The 26,539-nt window shown below is 44.4% G+C and overlaps 1 protein-coding gene across 8 annotated transcripts in view; it reads left to right on the forward strand.

The window, feature by feature from the left end:
- The window catches only part of ARHGAP10 (Rho GTPase activating protein 10), a 385,067-nt gene that overhangs the window by 77,216 nt on the left and 281,312 nt on the right, over positions 1-26,539 (forward strand). For all 8 annotated transcript variants that reach the window (XM_045163178.1, XM_044930651.2, XM_044930650.2 and 5 more), the window contains exons 2-3: positions 22,569-22,664; positions 22,738-22,799. In XM_045163178.1, coding sequence (XP_045019113.1) covers positions 22,569-22,664; positions 22,738-22,799 — 158 coding nt within the window. The remainder of the gene's footprint in view (positions 1-22,568; positions 22,665-22,737; positions 22,800-26,539) is intronic.

The following is a 26,539-nucleotide window of genomic DNA, read 5'->3' on the forward strand; positions in this document are numbered from 1 at the left end:
CCTCTGAGGTCTCTGGGCAGGGGAAGTGGGGTGTCTGTGGAGCCAAAGAGGCTTCCTGCGCTGGGCCGTGTGTGGCTGGGTTCGTTGTGTGTCTGCCTCTTGTAGTTTCTGGGTCTTGGCTCCCCAAGTTGCTTATTGCTGGTGGGGCTTCAGATGGACCCCCTTTTGGATGGTGTGGGACCTGCCTGATGTTGCTGTAGGGTCTCCTTCCTTTGGGGTAGGACTGAGCCTCCGTGTGTGGCCTGCTCTTGTTAGAATCGGGGTTGGGATCTGGAGGGTCTGAGTGGCCACCTTCTTCAGTCCTTTGCTGTGTGGCTCCTTGAGTCTTGGAGTCGCAAACTGATTTGCTTTCTTCCTGCCACCTTTCAGAGTTCTCCTCTGGCTTTTCTTCTGTTATTTCCAGGGTTTTTATTTTTGTTTGTTTATTGGTTGCACTGGGTCTTCATCGCTGCTCAGGCTTTCTCTCGTTGTGGAGAGCGGGGGGTTACTCACTAGTTGTGGTGCGTGGGCCTCTCTTCAAGGCGGTTCTCTTGTTGTGGACCACACGCTCCAGGGTGTGCATGCTTCAGCAGTTGCAGCTCGTGGGCTCAGCAGTGGTGTGCAGGCTTGGTTACTCCATGGCTTGTGGGATCTTCCAGGACCAGGGATCAAACCCGTGTCTCCTGCATTGGCAGGCAGATTCTAATCCACTGGACCACCAGGGAAGTCCTCTAGGGTTTTTAGGATTTAGCTGGGAGGATCAGGGGAAATAAGTCTATGCTATTTTTATCCCTAAGCATCCATCGTTAAGTGTTGGATTTTTTTCAAAGGATTTAAAAAATGTCAGGAAAATTAGCATTGCTTTTCCTGCATTGGCCACAACATATCATTGAGCGCTCTCATTTTATATTAATAATAGATCAGGAAACTTGAGACCCAGTCAGGTTAGGGGACTGATTTCAGGGTTGCTGTTCCTAGTTAATTGCGTAATCCAGATTTGACTCAGGTTCTTAATGAGAAAGCCAATATGTGTTTCCTTGTAGCAAATCAGAGAGCTGTCTGGAAGAGAAGTGACCTTTGCCGTGCTGCAGGGCTCTGGGCTTTAGAACATTAACCCACCAAAGAATTTATTGCCCAAATGAAAAACCTCTCTGAATACAAGAGGAAAATAATCTAGTCTTACATTACATTACGTTGAAGTTGAATGCCATGCTGTGTATTTGTCCCCATTTTAATAGTGATCATTTCTTATAAAGTCCAAGATAACCATGGGTTTCCCTGGTAGCTCAGCTGGTAAAGAATTCGCCTGCAGTGTAGAAGACACCGGTTTGATTCCTGGGTATACCTTCTATTTTTACTATAAAGCATCTGAGTAACCTTACAAAATGTTCCTTCTTGCAAAAGAAAAGTCTTCTGCTAGTTATCACCATTCATATTCTACTTCATAGAAAGTGGAGAATGGAATAAAGATCGAAGGTGCTGCCCAAACAAATTAATATTATAGCTTAGCATTCTGTGTGGCTTGTTAACGTGTAATCTCTGTATCCTCCATCGACATTAGATACTTCTAGGGTTTCCCTGGGAAGCTTTTTCCTGCATGGCAGAGTTGGAGAAATGGGTCAATTCAGACGTTAACTCTTTGGTTGGTTGTATTTTTTTTTTTTTTTTTAAGTCTCCAAGGTTTTACAGATTATAATCTGTATAATACAGGGTCAGAGATGAACTGATGCCAAAACTCTTTGGAGATCTGAGAAGGGAAGCATTTACTTTTTCCCCTAAGACTTTCCCTGAGGCTCCACAAGAATGAGATATGATAAACAGGGTTAAATGCTGGCTCTGTTTAGTGCTGCTTGGGTAGTAATGACCGTAGAAGCCTGAAGAAAGGGCGATGCTCGCTTGTACCCGTGTACTTGTTTCTCTTTTTCTGCTTTTTTCTTCCTCTTTCCTACTCATGGATTTTTGCTGAAAAGGTAAAATCTATGATCCCTACTGAAGAAAGAATTAAATATATTGTGCTTTGTAGAATTTTTCCAATCACTTATGATAAAACACTTGCCTCGGCAATCCCTGTGCTAAAATCATTTGCTGGGAATTTGGAGTAAAATTTCATTAAAAATTCCATATACCATAATCATAAAAAAAAGCCTATGCAGTATAATGGTTAGTTTTTCATACCTGCTTCTCTGATCCATGATGCATGTGCTGTATTAATAGTCGAGCTCTGATGCCACTGGTGAGATAGTAGTATGGATGCTAATAGTTCACTGTTGATTGACTTAGAATCAGAAAATGTTAGCATTGGACAGGGACCCTTTTGGACCACTGTTCTGACCTCCTACCCTCAGCAGTATCTCCATGATACAAACAGTGAAGAGATCTCGTAATTGTTTTCAGTGAGGAAGCCCATTGCATGACAGTTGGCAGGTTCTGCTTTATCCTAAACCAGATCTGCCTCCTTTAGCTTCTTCCTATATTGGGTTTTCTAGATCATGTAGGGTGAATCGAAGAATTCTTAATTAACATCCCCCACAATTCAGGAGGGGGCCCCCAGGTGGTTCAGTGGTAAAGAATCTACCTGCCAATGCAGGAGACATGGGTTAAATTCTTGGAATGGGAAGATCCCCCGGAGAAGGAAATGGCAACCCACTCTTAATATTCTTGCCTGGGAAATTCCATGGGCAGAGAAGCCTGGCGGGCTGCAGTCTTTGGGGTCGCAGAGAGTTGGACACCACTGAGCAACAGCACACCCTCACAATTGCGAAACAGAAGTTGTGAGTCTACCTTTCTAACAGCGAGTCTTAATCAGTGAGGTTTTTGGACTCATCATCCTCTTAACTTTTTTCTGGATGTTTGGTTTTGCCAGTGTCCCCTTCAAATGTGGTCCAATCAAAGCACAGTGCCCCAAAGTTTTCTTACTGAGGCAGGGGATATTACTTCTTAAAACCTCCCACTCCTGGGCATATATCCAGAGAAAACTCTTAATTCAGAAAGACACATGCACCCCAGTGTTTATAGCAGCGCTATTTACAATAGCCAAACTAAGTGTCCATTGACAGATACATGGATAAAGATGTGGTTCACATATACAATGGAGTATTATTCAGCCAAAAAAGAATGAAATCATGCTGTTGGCAGCAGTGTGAATGGACCTAGAGATTGTTATACTGAGTGAAGTAAGTCAGAGAAGGAGAAATATTGTATGGCATGTGGAATCTAAAAAGAAATGATACAAGTGGACTTACTTCCTGAATCACTTTGCCGTACACCAGAGACCGACGTGGCATTGCAAATCAACCATACTTTAATTAAAAAAAATTTACTTCCTCTCTCAAGTTCCCTTTTTGTTGTGTCACCCAGACAGGATAACTTAGTAATCTTTGATTGAATAATTTCCTTTGCTGCCATTTGTTATAGAAAATCCAGTATTACCCCCAAGTTGTCAGTGTTGAAACTGAGGGTTGAGTGGGTGGTCACTTGCCCAGGTTCACCCAGCTGGTCACCACTGAAGCTAGTGCGTGAGCCCCAGTCTGTCTGACACCAGAAGTCACGCTCCCAGTCACTGTGCTTTCCTGTCTCCAAGGAGCTTTGTGACTGGACTTTTTCAAAGAACAACTAACTGTACTTTGTGGACTGTGTCAAATGTTCAGAGGTTGGCATATCTGCTGTCAATACTACTTATACTGGCTATCTGAGTGTTTGCTCTGGAAATGCTGCTCATATGATATCTCTTTTGTGGATGCAAAAGAAATTTGTCATTTTGCAATGCCAGATTATTTACATTCTCCTCTTTTGGGGGGAATAAGGGAGAACCCCAGGGACGGGGGAGCCTGGTGGGCTGCCATCTATGGGGTCACACAGAGTTGGACATGACTAAAGTGACTTAGCAGCAGCAGCAGCAGCAAGGGAGACGTGGCAGTAGTGGGGTGTAGGTTCTTCATTTCTTTCTTTCTACGAATATATGAAAGGGCTCATCCATATACTTGCAGAGATTGAATTTTATGGTTTAAAATAGTGTTGGCCATCAAGTGTAAAAGCTGTGACTTAAAATTTCCTTTCATCACTGGTGACATTGAATTTGTGTGTGTGTGTGTGTGTGTTTATTTGTGGATGGATGATGTCCACCCACATGGGGGAAAGCCATCTGCTTTGCTCAGGCTGCCAACTGGAATGTAAGTTCTTCTGGAAACACTTTACAACGAAGCCTAGAAGTGAGACTTAATGTGCTAACTAGGCATCCCCAGGCCCAGCCCAGGTCACACGTAAAATAAACTGTCACAGACAGGCACGTTGAGATCTCTGCCCATCCTGATGATCAGCTGTCAACTGTTCTTTGGTTTTGTTTGACTTCAGCTTGCTTTTTTCTGATCATAAATTTAAGTATTGCTAAATGAAGATTATTTTGAAACTGGTTATGATTTTGGTGGGGAGCTTACCTTCTAAACTGTTTTGTGGGCAGGTGGGTACCTTCCTCAGGCTTTAAGCAGCTTCACGGGTTGACCATGTGTCTTCTTCCTGTAACCTCCCTCTGTGAGCAGGGCGTTTGTGGGAGGTCCCTGTGTGTGGCAGGGTGGCCCTAGAGCCCTGGCTTGTGTGGGGTCTGCTGCCCGGGTCCTGGCGCATCTGCTGGCCCTCCTTGAGGAAGCCTGAGCCGAAAGGCAGCCCTCACAGGCCTCGCCGCCCAGCCTGCACAGCTTTTCCACGTTTGCTGTTTCCTCCTTCCTGTTGGCTGGGGCTTCCTCCGCAGAGCTCGTTCTCATCCCAGGAAGCTTTCCTCTCCTGGGGGCTGGCCCCAAAACCTTTGCTGAAAATTCCCGACCTCTCCTCAACATTTCAACACCATCTAGAAAGGCTCTTTGATTATCTGTGTGTGTGTTGTAAGGGCATTGTGAGGAAAGCAGCTCGTGTCCACGTTGTGGTGGCCTCTATAGTTTGTGTTTCCTGTGGTGAGGTAGCAGATGGTGTGTGTGTGTTTTCTTTTCCCAGTTTTTAAAAAAGTTTTTGGCTGTACCTGCTGCCGTGCCAACCAGGGATTGAACCTGTGCCCCCTGCATTGGAAGCACAGATTCTTAACCACTGGACCACCAGGGAAGTCCCAAGGCAGCAGATTGTGATGGTTTAAAATGAAAGCTGGCTCCTGCGTTCAAATCCTGGCTCCATGACTTAACACTCTGTCTTCTTGCGCTTGTCCATAAAATGCCGTGGGAAATGCTTACCAACCTGGGTGTAGGGAGGACTGAAGGAGCTAATAACATGCAAAGTCTTTCCTTGGAGCAGTGACCAGCACATCTGAAGTGCTCGATAAATACTTGATGGTGAGGCACACACCTAGACCATTTGGGCATGCTGAATTGCAAATGCTTTTCTAGTCAGTAATGAATGTTGACATTTCTGTATGTTGAGCATAGTCCCTTACATTAAAATTGCCCATTTATGGACTGAGGCCCTGACTATTAACAGTTGTTTCAGTGGGCTGGTTTCTGCCTTTAGGGACTTTTTTTGGTGGAATTTTATATGATAACGTAGAATAACCTTCAGAATTAATTTTGGCCTTTAAAGATGTGCTGTTTTTTCTGTTTTTTGTTTGTTTGGTTTGTTTATGGTTGTACCATGTGACATGCAGGGTCTGTGTTCCCCACCCCAAAGACTGAATGCCTAGCCTTGCAGTGCGAGCATGAGTTTTAACGCTGGACTGCCAGGGAAGTCCCAAAGATGTGGTTTTTTTTAAAAATTATTTTTTCAAAAAAAATTGAATTTTTGTTCATTTACAGTGTTGTGTTAGTTTCTGGTGTACTGCAAAATGATTCAGTTGTATATACATATACATTCTTTTTCATATTCTTTTCCATTATAGTTTTCTATAAGATATTGAATATAGTTCCCTCTGCTATCCTATAGGACCTTGTTGTTTATCAATTTCATATATAATAGTGTGTATCTCCTAATTCCAAACTCCTGGAGGTTCACGACATTGTACAGGAGACGGGAATCAAGACCATCCCCAAGAAAAAGAAATGCAAAAAAGCAAAATGGCTGTCTGAGGAAGCCTTTCAAAAAGCTGTGAAAAGAAGGGACACGAAAAGCAAAGGAGAAAAGGAAAGATAAACGCATTTGAATGTAGAGTTCCAAAGAATAGCAAGGAGAGATAAGAAAGCCTTCCTCAGCGATCAATGCAAAGAAATAGAGGAAAACAACAGAATGGGAAAGACTAGAGATCTCTTCAAGAAAATCAGAGATACCAAAGGAACATTTCATGCAAAGATGGGCTCGATAAAGGACAGAAATGGTATGGACCTAACAGAAGCAGAAGATATTAAGAAGAGGTGGCAAGAATACACAGAACAACTGTACAAAAAAGATCTTCACGACCCAGATAATCACGATGGTGTGATCACTGACCTAGAGCCAGACATCCTGGAATGTGAACTCAATTGGGTCTTAGGAAGCATCATTATGAACAAAGCTAGTGGAGGTGATGGAATTCCAGTTGAGCTATTCCAAATCCTGAAAGATGATGCTGTGAAAGTGCTGCACTCAATATGCCAGCAAATATGGAAAACTCAACAGTGGCCACAGGACTGGAAAAGGTCAGTTTTCATTACAGTCCCAAAGACAGACAATGCCAAAGAATGCTCAAACTACCGCACAATTGCACTCATCTCTCATTCTAGTAAAGTAATGCTCAAAATTCTCCAAGCCAGGCTTCAGCAATACATGAACTGTGAACTTTCTGATGTTCAAACTGGTTTTAGAAAAGGCAGAGGAATGAGAGATCAAATTGCCAACATCTGCTGGATCATGGAAAGAGCAAGAGAGTTCCAGAAAAACATCTATTTCTGTTTTATTGACTATGCCAAAGCCTTTGACTGTGTGGATCACAATAAACTGTGGAAAATTCTGAAAGAGATGGAAATACCAGACCACCTGACTTGCCTCTTGAGAAACCTGTATGCAGGTCAGGAAGCAATAGTTAGAACTGGACATGGAACAAGAGACTGGTTCCAAATAGGAAAAGGAGTACGTCAAGGCTGTATATTGTCACCCTGCTTATTTAACTTCTGTGCAGAGTACATCATGAGAAATGCTGGGCTGGAGGAAGCACAAGCCGGAATCAAGACTGCCGGGAGAAATATCAATAACCTCAGATATGCAGATGACACCCTTATGGCAGAAAGTGAAGAGGAACTAAAAAGCCTATTGATAAAAGTGAAAAAGGAGAGTGAAAAAGTTGGCTTAAAGCTCAACTTTCAGAAAACTAAGATTATGGCATCCAGTCCCATCTCTTCATGGCAGATACATGGGGAAACAGTGGAAACAGTGTCAGACTTTATTTTTTTGCGCTCCAAAATCACTCAGATGGTGATTGCAGCCATGAAATTAAAAGACGCTTACTCCTTAGAAGGAAAGTTATGACCAACCTAGATTGCACATTCAAAAGCAGAGACATTATGTTGCCAACAAAGGTCCGTCTAATCAAGGCTATGGTTTTTCCAGTGGTCATGTATGGATGTGAGAGTTGGACTGTGAAGAAGGCTGAGTGCTGAAGAATTGATGCTTTTGAACTGTGGTGTTGGAGAAGACTCTTGAGAGTTCCTTGGACTGCAGGAGATCCAACCAGTCCATCCTAAAGGAGATCAGTCCTGGGTGTTCATTGGTGGACTGATGTTGAAGCTTAAGCTCCAGTACTTTGGCCACCTGATGCAGAGAGCTGAGTCATTTGAAAAGACCCTGATGCTGGGAAAGATTGAGGGCAGGAGGAGAAGGGGACAACAGAGGATGATATGGTTGGATGGCATCATCGACTCGATGGACATGGGTTTGGGTGGACTCTGGGAGTTGGTGAATAGGGAGGCCTGGGATGTTGCAGTTCATGGGGTCGCAAAGAGTTGGACAGGACTCAGCAACTGAACTGAACTGAATCCTCCCCCATCCCCTTTGCCCTTTGGTAATGATAAGTTTGTTTTCTGTTAGTCTATTTCTGTTTTGCAAATAAGTTCATTTGTGTATTTTTTTCCAGATTCCACATATAAGTGGTAGATGATATTTTTCTTTCTCTGACTTCACTTAGTATGATAATCTCTAGTTGTGTCCCTGTTGCTGCAAATGGCATTATTACATCTTTTTTAATGGCTGAGTAATATTCCAGTGTGTGTGTGTGTGTGTGTGTGTGTGTGTACCACATCTTATCCATTCATTTATTGATGGACATTATGTTTGCTTCTTCCGTGTCTTGACTATTATAAATAGTGCTGCCATGAACGTAGGGGTGTATGTTTTTCTCTGAATTAAGTTTTTTTCCTTGGGTCTATGTCCAGGAGTGGGTTTGAAGGATCATATGGCACCTCTAGTTTTTAGTTTTTTAAGGAACCTCCATACTGTTCTCCATAGTAGCTGCACCAATTAACATTTCCCCCAGCAGTATAGGAGGATTTTTAAAGGAAATGTTTTGTACTCACTGGCCTTGCATGTGAGTCTCACTCATGTCCTCTGCTAACTACCGCATGGCTCTTAGCAGGGAGAGGGGCTTTGCCTCTGGGAGGGGGTGTCTCTCCGAGGACCTTGGGCTCTCCCTCCTCTCCTGTCCTGGGCTGGCTAATGTCGCTGGGCAGGAGCCCTAGACAGCTGCGCGTGTCACGTCCTTCCGTGGGAAAGAAATGAGCAGGGCTGTTTAGAGTCTCCTGAGAATTTCACTTTGGGAATGAAGATGGGAAAAGCAGTGAGAGCTGAAGTTGAAAGAATGCATCTGAGCTGATGTGAGGATGCTGGAAAGGCCCCGGCCTTCCAGGAATGGCCAGGCCGCGGACCCTCTGAGGCAGCAGCAATTCCGACAAGAGGAGTTGTCGTGAAATAGAAGAAAACACCCCATTTCAAGTGGGAGGAAAGTAAACACTTGGAGAGCAGCCGCATGGTGTTAACGGCAGAGAGAGGGTCCCAGGGCAGGCTGTACTGCAAGTTCTTAGGACAAGTTGTTCCCTATTTTTTCCCCCTGGCTCTTTGCAGTTATGTTCTCGTGACTTTATTGCTTGCATTCAAAGGCCCTAACTTACATAGGGCACAGAATAGATGGAGTCCTCTTTCCATCGCGAGGACTCACCTCCTTTTGTTCATGGTACCTCACTGTCTCCCCTGTGGTTTATGATATGCATTTAACTCATTTTTGGGGAACACTGTTCACACCCCCACCCCATTCTATGCTGTGTTTTTCTGATGACTTTAATTTTTTTTAAGTTTGTCTTCTGCTGAACTCCACTGGAATGTGTCATTTTGACTCTTTGCAGAGTGGGTGGTGATCGTCCATCCAGTGGGGGCCGTGACTCCCTTGGTCGGTGGTCACATCCTCTTCTTATTTTATCCCACGCCCTGGGCCGTGCCGAGTGAATGGGCAGTGCAAGTCATTGGGCATTTCTTGTGAAATGCTTAATTTGGGGTTCAGACGGGGAGGTGTTAGCCCTTCCTTAGAGTGAGTCATGTTTGATTCAAATAATTTTATTTTAAAGGAAATGAGAGACTTCCCTGATGGTCCAGTGGTTAAGGCTCTGGCTTCCAGTTCAGGGGTGTGGGTTCAGTTCCTGGTTGGGGAAATAAGATTTGACATGCTGTGTGGCATGGCCAAAAGTTAAAAAAGGTGAAAGATATTAAAGGAAATGAGTATTTGTTTGTGAGAAATGGAAGACTTAAACTGCAACTCTTGGCTTTGGTCAGCAGCTGAGGATCTAGTCCGCGCCGTGAAATGCTGACACAGTGGTGAAGGGTGGGAAAGCTTATATTCTTTCCGTCAGGTGAACACTCTGGCACCTAAATCCTGGCTGATATTTATTTTGGACCTTAAGCATATGCTGTGGTTAACAAGGCAGCTTATCTTGACATTATTCCCTGTATGTGGTTTTATTTTTCTTTTCTGTCTCCCCTTCCTTAAGATATTTTGGAAACTGCTTTGTTTGCCAAGTTACTATATTCAGTTCCGAATTGTTTGAATAATATTATGTTTTGTCATTGAGCTTAAATCCTCGATCTGGGAAAACAGTACTCGCAAATAGTGTTCTTGTCTTCTGTGTATTACCTTGAACCTCAAGGTTACCTATTTTTCTTAAGAAAAAACTATCATGGTGTATTTGTTTCCTAGGGCTGCCGTAGCAGAAATCCCGCAGATGGGGTGGCTGAAGCAATGGAAATGTACTGTTGCATAGTCTTGGAGGTTAGAAGTCCAAGATCAAGGTGTCAGCAGAGGTGGTTCATTCCCGGGGCTGAGAGGGAAGAGCTTGGCCCAGGCCTTGCTCCTTGGCGGTAGATGGACCTCGTCTCCTTGTGTCTCTTCACCTTGTCTTCTCTCTTTGCATGTTTCCGTGTCCTTTTTTTTTTTTTTTTTTTTAAAGGACACCCATCATTGAACTAGGACCCATCATAATGACCTTGGGACTCCCCACACGGCACTATTGGTAAAGGACCTGCCTGCCAGTGCAGGAGACTTAAGAAACTCAGGTTCCATCCCTGGGTCAAGAATATCCCCTGGAGGGGGGCATGGCAACCCACTCCATTATTCTTGCTTGTTGTGTGTTTTTAGATTCCACATGTAAGTGGTATCGTACAGTAGTTGTCTTTCTCTGTCAGACTTACTTCACTTAGTATAATAATACCTGCAGGTCCATCCATGTTGTCACAAATGGCAAAAATGTCATTCATTTTAATGTCTGAGTAGTAATCCATTGTATATTTCTACCACACCTCCTTTATTCCTTCATCTGTTGATGGGTACTTAGGTTGCTTCCCTATTTTGGCAGTTGTAAATAATGCTGCTGTTTACATTGGGCTATGTGTATCATTTTGAATTAGTGTTTTCATTTTATTTTTAAGATATCTACCCAGGAGTGGAATTGCTGGGTCATATGATAGTTCTATTTTTAGTTTTTTGAGAAGCCTCCATACTGTTTTCCACAGTGGATGCACCAATTTTCATTCCTACCAACAATTTATGAGGGTTCCCTTTCCCCCACATCCTGGCCAACATTTGTTATTTGTGATCTTTCTGATAATAACCATTCTGACAGGTGTGAAGTGATATCTCATTGTGGTTTTAATTTACATTTCTCTGATTAATGATGTTGAGCATCTTTTTATATGTCTGGCCATCTATATATCTTTGGAAAAATGTCTATTTAGTTCTGCCCATTTTTTTAATCACTTTAAAAATATTGAGTTGTATGAGCTGTTTATATATGTTGGATATTAACTCCTTATGGGTCATAAGATTTGTAAATATTTTCTCCCATTTAGTAGGTTGTCTTTTTGTTTTGTCAATGGTTTCCTTTGCTGTTCTAAAACTTTGAGGACCACCGGTTTTTGTTGCTCAGATTTAGGTACTTCTCTGGATGTGTCAACGATCCTGCTGCTGCTGCTGCTAAGTCGATTCAGTTGTGTCCGACTCTGTGCGACCCCCTGGACGGCAGCCCATCAGGCTCCCCCGTCCCTGGGATTCTCCAGGCAAGAACACTGGAGTGGGTTGCCATTTCCTTCTCCAATGCATCAAAGTGAAAAGTGAAAGTGAAGTCGCTCAGTCGTGTCCGACTCTTAGCGTCCCCATGGACTGCAGCCCACCAGGCTCCTCCGTCCATGGGACTCTCCAGGCAGGAGGACTGGAGTGGGCTGCCATAGTTTTCACCATACATTCTTGTTATTTAGCTTTGTTGGTCCATCAGCATTTCTTGTTTTCTCATGTGATTAGAGAAGGTAGAAGTTGAGCGGGTGTTAGCCTGGTTGTTCTTTCTCATACTTAAGCACTTCGCCTATCCCATAGCATGTGTATGTGTGCACACACGTGTGTGTGTGTGCACGTCCTTTGCGGCTTCTCTCCGGGACGTGCTATTCAGCTGGTGGACCATGTGTCCCCCACTAAGAGTGTACCTGTCACTGCCACTCTTTGCCTCACCAGGCTATACCAAGGCTGGATTCTGTACTAAAATCTGGATTCTAGCTAGTGCTGTCCTTGAATTAGGTGTGTGAAATTGAGCTAGTTGTCCACCGCTGTGCTTTCTTCCCTGCCTGTAGAGTGAGGGGAAGACTGTCTGTGATTTTCAGATTGACTCCCATGGGATCTGGTCTCACTGGGGAGCGCTCAGTGGGAGATGGGGGCGCATCGGGCAGGGTTCTTCATCCTGCCTCCACCTGGGCAGTTGTGCGTATCTCTTGGTTCCACTGTTGGCTAGTTGTGTGATCTTGGGTGAGTTGCCTGACCTGTGTGTCTCAGTTTCCTCCTCTGTAAAGTGGGCATGATGACAGAACCTGCCTCTCGGAGTTGTGGTGATACCCAGATGAATCAATGAACGCAAGGTGGTTAGGAGAGTACCCGACATTATCAGGTATGGTAGGCAGTGTAATGACTCTCCAAAGATGTCCCTTCCTAATTACCGGATAACCTGTGAATGTTAATTTGGGTGGCAGAAGAGACTCTGCAGTTGGGATTAAGGATCCTGAGGCGGTGAGATTATCCCGGGTTGTCATGGTGATCCCATTGTAGTCTTGGTGGTCCTTAAGACAGTAAGAGGAGGAGATGTAATGACAGAAGCAGAGGTTGGAGGAATGTGATTGATGGCTGGGGGGCATGAGCCAAGGATTGTGGGCACCCTTTAGGAGCTTGAAAAAGCCTGCAAATGTATCCTCCCCTAGGGCCCCAGAAGGAATACAGCCCAGAGGAACCCATCTGGACTTCTGACCTCCAGAAATAGAAGATAGTAAGTTGGTATTGTTTAAGCCACTCAGTTGGTGGTAGTTTACCTTAGAGCAGCAGCAGGAAACAAATATAGAAGTGTTAGCTGTTTAGGTGTGTGGCCAAAGTTTGAATGAATGTCGTGCTCATCTGACAGCCTGCGGCGGCAACTCCTCTCTCTGTACACACGCTCTCACCCGAGAAGACTCCCCGTGTGTAGAGGTGCTCAGCGTGGCTGAGGTCTGGAATGAGGCCAGGTAGGGCGGTGAGGATTGGGCGGTGGTCTCCGAAGTGTGCCTGCCCTGTGGGATTCTCTGCATTGCTCACATCATTCCCCTCTGAAGTGTTTTTCGTAATGACGTGATCACTTTGGTCAACAGTATCTGGTTGTCTGTCATGCTGCATATTGGGTCTTTTTTTCTAGTTTTTGTTTATTTGTTTTTGGCGATGCAGGGTTTTTTGCTGCTGTGTTGGCTCTTCTCTAGTTGGCAGCAAGTGGGGGCTGCTCTCTAGTTACAGGTGTGCAGGCTTCTTATAGCAGTGGGCCCTCTTGTGGAGCGTGGGCTCTAGGGCACATGGGCTTCAGTAGTGGCAGCTCCTGGACTCGAGAGCACAGGCTCAGTCGTTGTGGCCCACAGGCTTATTTGGGCTTCCCTGGTGGCTCAGATGGTAAAGAATCTGCCTGCAGTGCGGCAGACCTGGCTTCGATCCCTGTGTGGGGAAGATCCCCTGGAGGAGGGCATGGCAACCCGCTCCAGTATTCTTGCCTGGAGAATCCCCATGGACAGAGGAGCCTGGTGGGCTACCGTCCATGCGGTCACAAAGAGTCGGACACGACTGAGCGACTAAGCACAGCACAGGCTTAGTTGCCCCGAAGTATGTGGGATCTTTCCAGATCAGGGATTGAACCCATGTCTCCTGCATCGGCGGGCAGATTGTTTACCGCTGAGCCACCAGGGAAGCCCTTCCGTATTGGGTCTCGAGCCCTGGTTTATGCATTTGTTTTGAGGCATCTGCATCTTTGTGGACTCAACTTGTGTTCCTTTACCCCCAGCGTTTGTCAGTTCAGGCCATTCTATTACTAGTGACTTGAGGTGGGGTTTATTCTGTGATTAAGAAGAACTCGACACAAGCACTCTAACTGGGTTGGAATTGGAGAGTTAGGGCCAGGAGGGCTTTAAGGTACGAGCTGCACAGACGGTGCTGGCCCTGAGCTGCTTGAAGTAGAGCCTGTGATGTGGCCTCAGGCCAGGACTAGCCCAGTAAGGCATTTTGGGCTCGAGAGACATTTGCACCCCTTAAAAACTCTATCCAGATGAGTTGTTTTCTTTCTTTTTTGACTAATATAGAGAGGCCAGACGGCTATTCTTGTACACGGTGCTGCAGTCAGTTCTGTAAATCTGGAAAAACACGAAGGAAAATGAGAAGCCAGTCCACAGTCCTGGAGGAATTTTGTTTCACTTCCAAGTTCCTTGGATTAACATCAGCATTATTTCCTTGGCATGCATCTGACATGAAAGAAATAAAGTTCTTAGAGTCTGCACCCTGTCCTTCTCTAAATAAAACGCAGAGGAATTTGGGGACGTGTTTTGATGTGCAGAATGGGTGGTGGCATTTCCCTTGGCAGAGCCGGTGCATATTTGATAATCTAGCGATTTCAGTCTCTACATGCCGAGGAATGTGAGCTTCTAGGTGCAGTTTGTCCATTTGGAAAAAGAGTTTAGGATTTGATATGGTGAAGAATCCTGAGTTTCAAATTTCGAGAGTGAGAAAGGTACATTTATTGGCTGCTTCATTTTCCATCTCAAACCCGGAATTAGAGAGCATACCACCGTTCCTCAAGTGTGCCATTTAGTGGTTTGGTTGATGGGATGGGAAGTTGCAGAGAGATCCTGTGGTTACAACGTTATTCCCAGGGCCAGTCTTGTCACTTCAGGGGCTCTCATGTACCCAGAGGGCTACCTGGCAGTGACGTAGAACAATCTGAACAGAGAGGTTTCCCTTCCTTCCAAGTGTCCGTATGTGTCTTAATAGTTCAAAACTATTAGGTGCATAGGTGGCTATGCTGTAAGAAATAATCTTGTTTGTCAAACCATCAAGGATGAGTGGGGCAATTCCAGCCAGCGTCTGGAGGCTCTCCAAACCTGGATTTAAACTGTGGTTGGGAACTTCCTCGGTGGTCCAGTGGCTAAGACATTGCACTCCCAATGCAGGGGACTCAGGTTCGATCCCTGGTCAGGGAACTAGATCCTACATGCTACAAATAAAGTGTGGTTGGATCGCTCCATGTGGAGTTCTGCCCTTAGACTGAGTAGGTCTCAAATACAACTCCTCATCTCTCAAACTTCTTCCAACCCTGGGGAGAGTTTTAGCGCCTGTATTTTTCTCTTCCATTTGTCTGAAGATTGAAGACCTAAAAGTTCCACTCTGGGAGACTCTGGAAGCGGCAAGTTCAGTTGAAAGAGTGCAGATCCCTTTAATTCTTTTAAGTCAGCTGTGCTTTTTGTGCACACACAGGCATTGTATTGGGCTTTCCAGGTGGCTCAGTGGTAAAGAATCCACCTGCCAAGGCAGGGAGACACAAGAGATGTGAGTTTGATCCCTGGGTCGGGTAGATCCCCTGGAGAAGGAAATGGCAACCCATGCAATATTCTTGCCTGGGAAATACCATGGACAGAGGAGCCTGGTGGGCTGTAGTCCCTGGGGTCACAAGAGTCAGACCTAACTTAGCGACTAAATAACACCACTGACAACAAAGGCTTTGTCTTATCCAGTAGTATGTGCCAGCCCTGAAGGTGTTCCTAGAGAGTAGTGCTAATTTACCATCCTTGGGAATCAGCATGCAGGAGAGGATGAGGGACATGGAAGCATATGGTATATGAATTTTCCATTTAGTTCAGTTCAGTTCAGTCACTCAGTCGTGTCCGACTCTTTGCGACCCCATGAACTGCAGCACGCCAGGCCTCCCTGTCCATCACCAACTCCCGGAGTTCACTCAGACTCACGTCCATTGTGTTGGTGATGCCATCCAACCATCTCATCCTCTGTCGTCCCCTTCTCCTCCTGCCCTCAATCCCTCCCAGCGTCAGGGTCTTTTCAAATGAATCAGCTCTCTGCATCAGGTGGCCCAAGTATTGGAGTTTCAGCTTCAACATCAGTCCCTCCAATGAACACCCAGGACTAATCTCCATAAGGATGGACTGGTTGGATCTCCTTGCAGTCCCAGGGACTCTCAAGAGTCTTCTCCAACACCACAGTTCAAAAGCATCAGTTCTTCTGCTCTCAGTTTTCTTTATAGTCCAACTCTCACATCCATACATGACCACTGGAAAAACCATAGCCTTGACAAGATGGACCTTTGTTGCCAAAGTAATGTCTCTGCTTTTTAATGTGCTGTCTAGGTTGGTCATAACTTTCCTTCCAAGGAGTAAGCGTCTTTTAATTTCATGGCTGCAATCACCATCTGCAGTGATTTTGGAGCCCCCAAAAATAAAGTCAGCCACTGTTTCCACTGTTTTCCCATCTATTTGCCATGAAGAGATGGGACCGGATGCCATTATCTTAGTTTTCTGAATGTTGAGCTTTAAGCCAACTTTTTTGCTCTCCTCTTTCACTTTCATCAAGAGGCTCTTTAGTTCTTCTTCACTTTCTGCCATAAGGGTGGTGTCATCTGCATATCTGAGGTTATTGATATTTCTCCCGGCAATCTTGATTCCAGCTTGTGCTTCCTCCAGCCCAGCGTTTCTCATGATGTACTCTGCATATAAGTTAAATAAGCAGGGTGACAATATACAGCCTTGACGTACTCCTTTTTCTATTTGGAACCAGTCTGTTGTTCCATGTCCAGTTCTAACTGTTGCTTCCTGACCTGCATACAGGTTTCTCAAGAGGCAGGTCAGGTGGTCTGGTATTCCCATCTCTTTCAGGATTTCCCACAGTTTATTATCCATTTAGTTTGAGCCATTCAAGAGAACTAGTTGAGATCTGTGTAAAGGCCCTGGGAGTCATGTCAAATCTCCCGAAAAGTCAGAACAGTGTGATGGAGAAGACATCAGTAGAAGCTTGAGAGACCAAGGAGTTGACCCTTTGCCTCCAGGACATAATATGAGCAGTCTAAAGAGGCCTGTGAGCTTGATCAAGTCACGAATCTCTCTCTCAACCTACTTAACCCATCTGTAACATAAGGTAACATCAACACTCACCCTACAGGCTGGTTATAAGAAATAAGTGAAATATTATTAGTAAGTCCATTAGCCCAGAGTAGGCACTCAACAAAGGCAGTCGCACCTAGTGGGCCCTTCATTAGCTTCCCCCAGCAGAGGAGTACTGCCAGCCATTGTAACTGAGACTGGTTGAGTTTCATGTGCTATGATAAACCTTTATCTTTGGCACAGAGCATCTTTGTACTTTTTTAATGAACTGTGTAAATGTAGTAAAGTGTCTTATGATTTTGTCTGAAAAGGCAGCAGAGATCTCTCAGAGTATAAACTACATGGGAAAGTGTGCTGTGCTTAGTCACTCAGTTGTGTCCACCCTTGGCAACTTCATGGACTGTAGCCCACCAGGCTCTTCTCTCCATGGGGATTCTCCAGGCAAGAATACTGGAGTGGGTTGCCATGCCCTCCTCCAGGGGATCTTTGCAAGCAAAGGTTCAAACCCAGGTCTTCCGCATTGCAGGTGGATTCTTTACTGTCTGAGCCACCAGGGATTTAAAATGCACTATAGGGACTTCCCTCGTGTTCCAGTGGTTAAGAATCCATCTTCCAGTGCAGGGGACATGGTTGGGGAGCTAAGACCCCACATGCCTCAGGGCAGCAGTGCCTGGGAGCCACAACTAAGACCTCATGCAGCCAAAAACAAATAAATATTTAAAAAAATGTACTACATAACAGAAAAGGTGATAAATTTGTGATGATTAAATGGAACTGGAGTTTAGAGTGGTGAAATTTTTAAGCAATAAGAAGTTTTTTTAATGAACTCTTAATAACACTAGAAAGAAGTCAGTGGAGGGGAAAAATGATTATATTCTAAAATAAAAATAGATGTAACTATAATACCTAGCACAGAGGTAAGAGAGAAAAGTATGGTATTTACATAGGAAGAAATGTATCATATTAGCTGTGCAAATATGATTCAGTTCAATTCTGCTGTTATAAATAGTTTCAACTAATGAGATTAGGAATTGAAATAAATATTGAGAAATGGATGCATTTAAATTATAGCTTTCTGGAGAGTATCTTGCCCTGACATTATGAAAGCATGATTCTTGAAGTATTTTTTGACATAGTAGTTTTGGATAAAATAAAGGAAGAGACTCCAGAGGGGAAAAATAGATTTTATACCAGCATTTATGGTTCTGTGGGCTTCTCTGGTGGCTCAGATGGTCAAGAATCTGCCTGCAATCCAGGAGACCAGGTTCAATCCCTGGGTGGGGAAGATATCCTGGAGAAGGGAATGGCAACCCACTCAACTGTTCTTGCCTGGAGAATTCTTTGGACAGAGGAGCCTGGCAGGCTAGAGTCCATGGGGTCATAAAGAGCCTCTGACACGAGCGAGTGACTAACATGGTTCTATATGTATAATATAAACATTTATATGTTGTTTATATATGGCATATATAAATAAGTACATAGAGATTTACATAGATAAACACACAAATGGAACCAATTACATGCCCCTGTTGAGAACTGGCAAACATTAGCAAAATGGAATACAATAAAGTTATTAAAAATGATAATAAGCCCACACACTCACTATTTGGAAATAGCTGCATGAACTAAAAAGCAAAAACTGTGTGGTCCCTGTTTCAAGGATAGAGGGAAGCACAAGGGTGCCAGATAAGCTGAGGCGGGAGAGGAGAGAACCCCGAGGAAATACTGACTAAATGGGGCAGTTTCAGGTGAGCAGCGCTGTGAAGGTCACGCACTGTGGAACAGAGCGGGGCATAGGGCACAGGGGCGATGATTTTGGGGAGGGTGGTGCGAGGGGCAGGTTTCTGTGAAGGAGCCAGCCAGACGGGGGTGAGGGCGGGGAAGGAGCCCTTCCAGGATGGGACAGCAGTTTGAAGCCTGGTAGTCTGGAGTGATTTGGCTTGTGTAAACCAAGAACAGGCCGGCATGGCCAATCCTAGGGAATAATCGTATGTTTGCCTGGATTAACTCTGGAGTGGCCTTGATAGTCAGGGTTTATATTTTCTTTAGAAGATATATACCTTTATTATTTTATTTATCATGCCCCTTGGCATGTGGCATATTAGTTCCCTGACCAGGGATCAAACCCGTGTGCCCCCCTGCCGTTGGAGTGCAGAGCTTAACCACTGGACTACCAGGGAAGTCCCTAGGCTTTACATTTTTATGATTTAAATACTTTTATTGTTTAGTTGTGAAATTTTGGTGGAAATACAGAAATATGGGAACCAGGTATATGCTTTAAAGAGAATGAGAAAGCAAATATCCGCAGACTCACTACTAGGTTATGAACTAAAATGACCTTTGACTCCCCTCGTAGCCGTCTGTTGCGTCCTCTGCCCTTGTCCCAGGTGGTGAAGATAGTGTGACTTTTGAGGGAATGATTCACGTACTGTTCTTAGTTGTTCTGTAATTTTGTGACCTGTGTATGCAACGTAAACATAGGGTTTAGTGGAGCTTGCTTTGAACTTCATGTGAAACAGCCATACTGTGTAGATTCTTTCGGGACTTCCTTCCTTCTCTCCACATTGTGAGATTAATCAGTGTTGATGCGTGAATGTATGTTGTAGAAAGTACACATCTGTAAGTGCACGTGTGCTGAAGTTTATCTTAGGAATTTGCCTGGAAGGACAGTTTTAGGTTCTAGGTTCTTATCGAACTTATTAGATAATGCCAGAGTACTTGAAAGGTGATTGTATCAATTTTTGGGCTTCCCAGGTGGCTCAGTGATAAAGCATCTGCCTGCCAAACAGGAGATGCGTGTTCTGTCCCAGGGTCAGGAAGATCCCCTGGAGAAGGAAATGGCAACCCACTCCAGTATCCTTGCCTGGGAAATCCCATGGACAGAGGAGCCTGGCGGGCTGCAGTCCATGGGGTCACAAAGAGTCGGATAGGACTTAGCGACTAAATCACCACCAGCACATACCCATTCTTACCCTTGCTGGCAATAAGTGAAAATTTTTGTTGCTCCACATACACCAACTCTTGAGGTTGCCAGACTTACTGATTTTTGCCAATCCGATGAGTGTACTGAGGTATGTTGAGGTTTTCTTTTCAGTTTTATAATCACTAATGAGTTTGAGCACCTTTTCATGTGGTTTTGGGCCATTTGGATTTCCTTCATTTTGTTTTGCAAAGAGCCTATTCAAATGTTTTGCCCAATTTTTTATGGGACTTTCTGCCTTACCTCAGTGATTCATAGCTGCTGTTTGTACCTTTGCGGTGTGTGCTTTTTCTTTACTCTTTAATGTCTTTAAAATTTTAATATAGTCAAATTTCATTAACCTTTCTATATTAGTCTATTTATTACTTAGTAACAAATCACCCCGTGTCTAGTGGCCTAAGCAGCAGTCTTTATTTCAGTTTGGACTCTGCCCATTGGGCAGTGTGATCTCGTCTGGGTTGCCTCCTTTAAGGTGGGAAGCTCTGCTTCTATGGGTGGGATGTCTGACCGATGGGGCAGTAAGTGGGGGGCCTGGGCCACACATCTGTTACCATTCAGGAGGCTAGCTGGGGCTTGATCACATGGCGGTCAGAGGCTTTCAGTGGAGTGGAGCAGGGCTGCGCGAAGTTCTGAAGCTGGAGGCTCCGAATTAGCAGTGTCACTTCCATCACGTTCTGTTGGCCACAAGACCAGCCCAGATGCAGGGGGTGGGGTAAAACTCCCTATTGCCAAAGGAACTGAAGAGTCCCATTGAAAAGAGAAGCCTCCTACAAAGGAGGGGTGGAGAAGGAGACCATGCTTGCACCCATCATGTTTTACATGATGGTTGTGCTTTTGTCCTGTACTCCAGGGGTAAGAAATTACGATCCTGTGTCACCTTCTAAAACGTTTCTGGTTTAGCTTTGGAAGAATGAGGTTTCCAAATCCGTCATAGCGGACGTTGTTGATAATGAGGGAAGCTATGCATATCAGGGCAGGGGTTCTAGGGAAAACCTTTCTACCTTCTCCACAATCTGCTGTGAACCTGAAACCACCCTAAAATAGAATCTGTTAAGAAAAAATTAAGAGGTCTTCCCTGGTGGTCCGGTGGTTAAGAATCCACCTGCCAATGCAGGGGACGCGGGTTCTGTCCCTGGTCTGAGAAGATTCCACATGCTAAGGGGCACCTAAGCCCGTGAGCCACAGCTAGAGAAAGGCCATGTGCCACAGTGAAGACTCAGCGCCGCCAGAAAAAAAATAAACAGCCAGACTGTGAGAGTGGCTGGGAGAACTGGGGAGGGTTCTTAGGAAGTTTAAGAAGTGAGAAGCAGCAGCTTGTCAAGGAGGGCATTGGGGAACCATTGTGCTTAATGAGTGGAGGTAAAGAGTTCGTTAAAAAGTTTTTTTTCCCAGTGTAAAAATAAGAATTTTTTTCTTTCACTCTTTGCTTGTTAGCTGTAATACAGTGACTAAAAAAGAGAAGCTTTTTGCTGCTACCATCTTACACCGTCTTATTAAAAACAGCCCTCAGTGTTCACGTCCAGTGCTTCGATTTCTTGTCCGTATTTGTTTTTTGTGTAAGCGCTCTGATCAACAGTTATGGACTGGTGTTTTGCTTTTTCAACTTTTCTGTTTGCTTGACAGGAAGTTTTACTTTAACCCAATCTGTCAGTATTCATTGTAGTGAGCCAGGAGCCGTACAGGGTTCAGGCATCAGGGAGCAGCAGCTTTTAAAGTGCTTTAGAAACAGGATTGTACCCTGGCAGGGGCATGGGTTTTGTACAAACGACTTTGGAAGCACTCAAACCTTTGCTGTTGTAGTAGCTGTGTGACTTAGTGCTAACATCTCCATGGTAAAATGGGGATAACCTTTATTTCTCTCTTTAGAGCATTGAGAGAGGTTTAAAGAAATATGTATCCTGTAGTATCGTGTGTGGCCTGTAACATAACTGTTGAAAGTGAGTGAAAGTGAAGTTGCTCAGTCGTGTCCGACTCTTTGCGACCCCATGGACTGTAGCCCTCCAGGCTCCTCCGTCCATGGGATTCTCCAGGCAAGAATACTGGAGTGGGTTGCCATTTCCTTCTCCAGGGGATCTTCCTGACCCAGGGATTGAAACCAGGTCTCCCGCATTGCAGGCAGACTCTTTAACCTCTGAGCCAAATTGTTAGCCTGTTACAGAAGAAGAATTTTCCACTATTTTCTATGAATCACCAATTTAAAAAGAAAAAATAGATGAGGCCCTATAGGTCTTTGGAGAATGAATTCTTTCTGCCATTTAAGCTTGGCCTTTGGCTTACCTGGCTGCTGCTGTTTGCTTTGAAAGCTCTTTGAATCCTCTGGGTTTCTCCAGCCAGAGCTGGAGCATCGGTTCAGGGCATCTGGTGGGCTGACTGGGCTTTGACATGTCTGTATTTGAAATCTCGGCGCCTAGTTGGATATCCCCAAGCCTCGGGAGGTGCTCTCAGGTACAGTGTGCCCCTAATGACGGCTGGAACTTGACTTGGCCCACGATCTGACCTGAGTGAGTAGAGAACGGGAGAGTGCTTTTGGGAGCAATATAAATATTTCTCTAGCAACTGCTCCATCCTAGAACATAGCAGACAAACTCCCAGGGAGTGCCCAAGTGGGATGCCGGGCCCCTTGGCTGAGGAGCTGGGTTGTGTCTCGTCACAGCTCATGTGGAGGACAGCTCCACAGCTCTGCCATCTGAGGAGGAATCAGTTCATGCTAAACTTTGACTGGAAGCAAGAATGCCCATGGTCACTGCATCTGTCTTTCCAGGTCTCTCGGCAGCCCAGCGGAAGTTTGCGCACTCCCTAAGAGACTTCAAATTTGAGTTTATCGGTGATGCAGAGACTGACGATGAACGCTGCATAGGTATGTAAAGACGAGGTTTTCGTTGGCTTTCCTTTGCTTTGGCCACAAAATAATGATGCCTTTCTCCTTACAGATGCTTCCTTGCGTGAATTTTCTAATTTTTTGAAGAATCTGGAAGAGCAGAGGGAGATCATGGTGAGTGGTGGGGTGTTCATGAACACATCCGTCTTTAGATGGGGGGAAATCTGGGTGTAGAAGCTGGCTCTGGTGGAGGTTTTGGTGCATTTATCTATGGATGAGTAGAACCTGGTAATGGAAAGAAGCCTGGGTGAGGTTTGGAGAGCCTGGATTTCTAGTACCCCAGTGGTGTCACTCATGGGGAGATCTTGGACAAATTTCTGAACCTCTTGACCAACGCTCTGTGTCTTCATCTGTAAAAAGGTGCTTTGAACTGTATCAACACTTCCTAGATTTTTCTTAGCCCTGGAGCAGTTGCATTGAAATCAAGTCTCATGAAGAATCATCTTAACATATCAAGAAGACAAAAGCAGGAAACTTATGGAAGGACTTCCCTGGCGGTTTGGTGGTTAAGAATCCATCTGCTAATGCAGGACACGTGGCTTTGATCCCTGGTCTGGGAACTAAGATCCCACGTGTCTCGGGGCATCTAAGCCTTTGAGCTGCAACTGCTGAGCCCACGCCACAACTCCTGAGCTTGCATACCCTAGACCCTGCATGCTGCAACAAGAGAAACCACTGCAGTGAGAAACCCACATGCTGCAACTAGAGAGTGGCCCCTCCTTACGCCAGCTAGAGAAAGCTCATGTGCAGCAACAGAGAGCCAGTGCAGCCAAAAATGTCTTTTCTTAAAAAAAACAACAAAAACAACAGCAGCTTATGGAGAGGCAGGGGGATAGCAGGCCAGTGTTGGAACTTGCCTCATTCGGTGGGTTTCTAGGCTGTGTGCAGAGGAAGAGAACTTGAGCCTGCGAGACTTTAAAGTCCCACTTTGCCTTGAAATACACTGTCCCAACAGGAGCAGTAATAGCTCCCCTCCGTGGAGTGCTCTCCACGTGCCCAGTGCTGTGCTGAGCGCATTGTGTGCATGATCTTACTTCACGTGAGTTCTGAGGGCGTTGAATAGTATTTACCAACATTTCTTAAACACTTGCATTTGTCTCCTGACATTCATTCACTCAGCAGAGATTTACAGCAGAATCCCCACTGGATTGTGATACACTATACTGTCACCAGTTTTTTCAGGCCTTAAAAAAAAGACAGTCTATTTTTTCTGTGTTCTTGAGAATGAGTACTTCCTAGAATTATGTTAAAGGGTAAGCATATAAGCTGGAGGAGGAAGTGGCAACCCACTGCAGTATTCTTGCCTGGAGAATCCCATGGACGGAGGAGCCTGGCAGGCTGCAGTCCTGGGGGTTGCAGAGTCAGATGGGACTGAGTGACTGGGCACGCACACGTCAGTGTATGAGTGAGTTCAGCTGTGGTGGTAATACTCCTGAACATGACAGCTAAGAGAATTGACCTTTACCCTGTGCCTGGTACTGGTCTAGGCTGTATACCTGTTACTCAGTCCTTTGATTCTCATATCAGCCTTGTGATATAGACCCTGTGATTGCCCCCTGATTCACAGATGAGGAAGCAGGTGCGGCACCTTGCCCAGGATCACGTGGCGGCTGAGGGCTGGAGTCAGGTCAGGGTAGAACCAGACACTCTGAACTGCCTGCCAGCTTCCTAGATGTTGCTGTCACCAGGCCAGTTGCTGGTCAGGATTTTTAGCTGGTAGGATTGTAGTAGGAAAAGGAGGAGCAAAAAAAAAAAAAAAAAAAGAAAAGGAGGAGCAAAGCGCTGATTGTTTTTACCCCAAGTTGTACAACCAAATGTTGTTTATTTTTTATTTTATTTTTTTTTAATTTTATTTTATTTTTAAACTTTACATAACTGTATTAGTTTTGCCAAATATCAAAATGAATCCGTCACAGGTATACATGTGTTCCCCATCCTGAACCCTCCTCCCTCCTCCCTCCTCATTCCATCCCTCTGGGTCGTCCCAGTGCACCAGCCCCAAGCATCCAGTATCGTGCATCGAACCTGGACTGGCAACTCGTTTCATACATGATATTTTACATGTTTCAATGCCATTCTCCCAAATCTTCCCACCCTCTCCCTCTCTCACAGAGTCCATAAGACTGTTCTATACATCAGTGTCTCTTTTGCTGTCTCGTACACAGGGTTATTGCTACCATCTTTTAAAATTCCATATATATGCATTAGTATACTGTATTGGTGTTTTTCTTTCTGGCTTACTTCACTCTGTATAATAGGCTCCAGTTTCATCCACCTCATTAGAACTGATTCAAATGTATTCTTTTTAATGGCTGAATAATACTCCATTGTGTATATGTACCACAGCTTGCTTATCCATTCATCTGCTGATGGACATCTAGGTTGCTTCCATGTCCTGGCTATTATAAACAGTGCTGCGATGAACATTGGGGTACACGTGTCTCTTTCCCTTCTGGTTTCCTCAGTGTGTATGCCCAGCAGTGGGATTGCTGGATCATAAGGCAGTTCTATTTCCAGTTTTTTAAGAAATCTCCACACTGTTCTCATAGTGGTTGTACTAGTTTGCATTCCCACCAACAGTGTAAGAGGGTTCCCTTTTCTCCACACCCTCTCCAGCATTTCTTACTTGTAGACTTTTGGATCGCAGCCATTCTGACTGGTGTGAAATGGTACCTCATAGTGGTTTTGATTTGCATTTCTCTGATAATGAGTGATGTTGAGCATCTTTTCATGTGTGTGTTAGCCATCTGTATGTCTTCTTTGGAGAAATGTCTATTTAGTTCTTTGGCCCATTTTTTGATTGGGTCATTTATTTTTCTGGAGTTGAGCTGTAGGAGTTGCTTGTATATTTTTGAGATTAGTTGTTTGTCAGTTGCTTCATTTGCTATTATCTTCTCCCATTCTGAAGGCTGTCTTTTCACCTTGCTAATAGTTTCCTTTGATGTGCAGAAGCTTTTAAGGTTAATTAGGTCCCATTTGTTTATTTTTGCTTTTATTTCCAATATTCTGGGAGGTGGGTCATAGAGGATCCTGCTGTGATGTATGTCAGAGAGTGTTTTGCCTATATTCTCCTCTAGGAGTTTTATAGTTTCTGGTCTTACGTTTAGATCTTTAATCCATTTTGAGTTTATTTTTGTGTATGGTGTTAGAAAGTGTTCTAGTTTCATTCTTTTACAAGTGGTTGACCAGATTTCCCAGCACCACTTGTTAAAGAGATTGTCTTTAATCCATTGTATATTCTTGCCTCCTTTGTCAAAGATAAGGTGTCCTTATGTGCGTGGATTTATCTCTGGGCTTTCTATTTTGTTCCATTGATCTATATTTCTGTCTTTGTGCCAGTACCATACTGTCTGAACCAGTCACTCTGAACTGCCTGCCAGCTTCCTAGATGTTGCTGTCACCAGGCCAGTTGCTGGTCAGGATTTTTAGCTGGTAGGATTGTAGTAGGAAAAGGAGGAGCAAAAAAAAAAAAAAAAGAAAAGGAGGAGCAAAGCGCTGATTGTTTTTACCCCAAGTTGTACAACCAAATGTTGTTTATTTTTAAAACCTATTTTTATTAAAATTTTTTATTGGTGTATAGTTAATTTACAATATGGTATTAATTTCAAGTGTACACCAAAGTCAATCAGTTATACATACACAAATATATCTACTCTTTTTAAGATTCTTCTCCCATATAGGCCATTACAGAGTATTGAGTAGAGTTTTCGGTGCTTGCTATATGGGAGGTCCTTATTAATCTATTTCGTATACAGTAGAAAGCACTAATTTTTTACTTAAAATAACACCCATGGCCTCTAAAGGCTTTAATGTAATTCCCACTGCACCCTGAATTCCGAGATGATTTGTGTCTG

Source organism: Bubalus bubalis, chromosome 17 (genome assembly GCF_019923935.1).
Source record: "Bubalus bubalis isolate 160015118507 breed Murrah chromosome 17, NDDB_SH_1, whole genome shotgun sequence".
Lineage (NCBI taxonomy): Eukaryota > Metazoa > Chordata > Mammalia > Artiodactyla > Bovidae > Bubalus > Bubalus bubalis.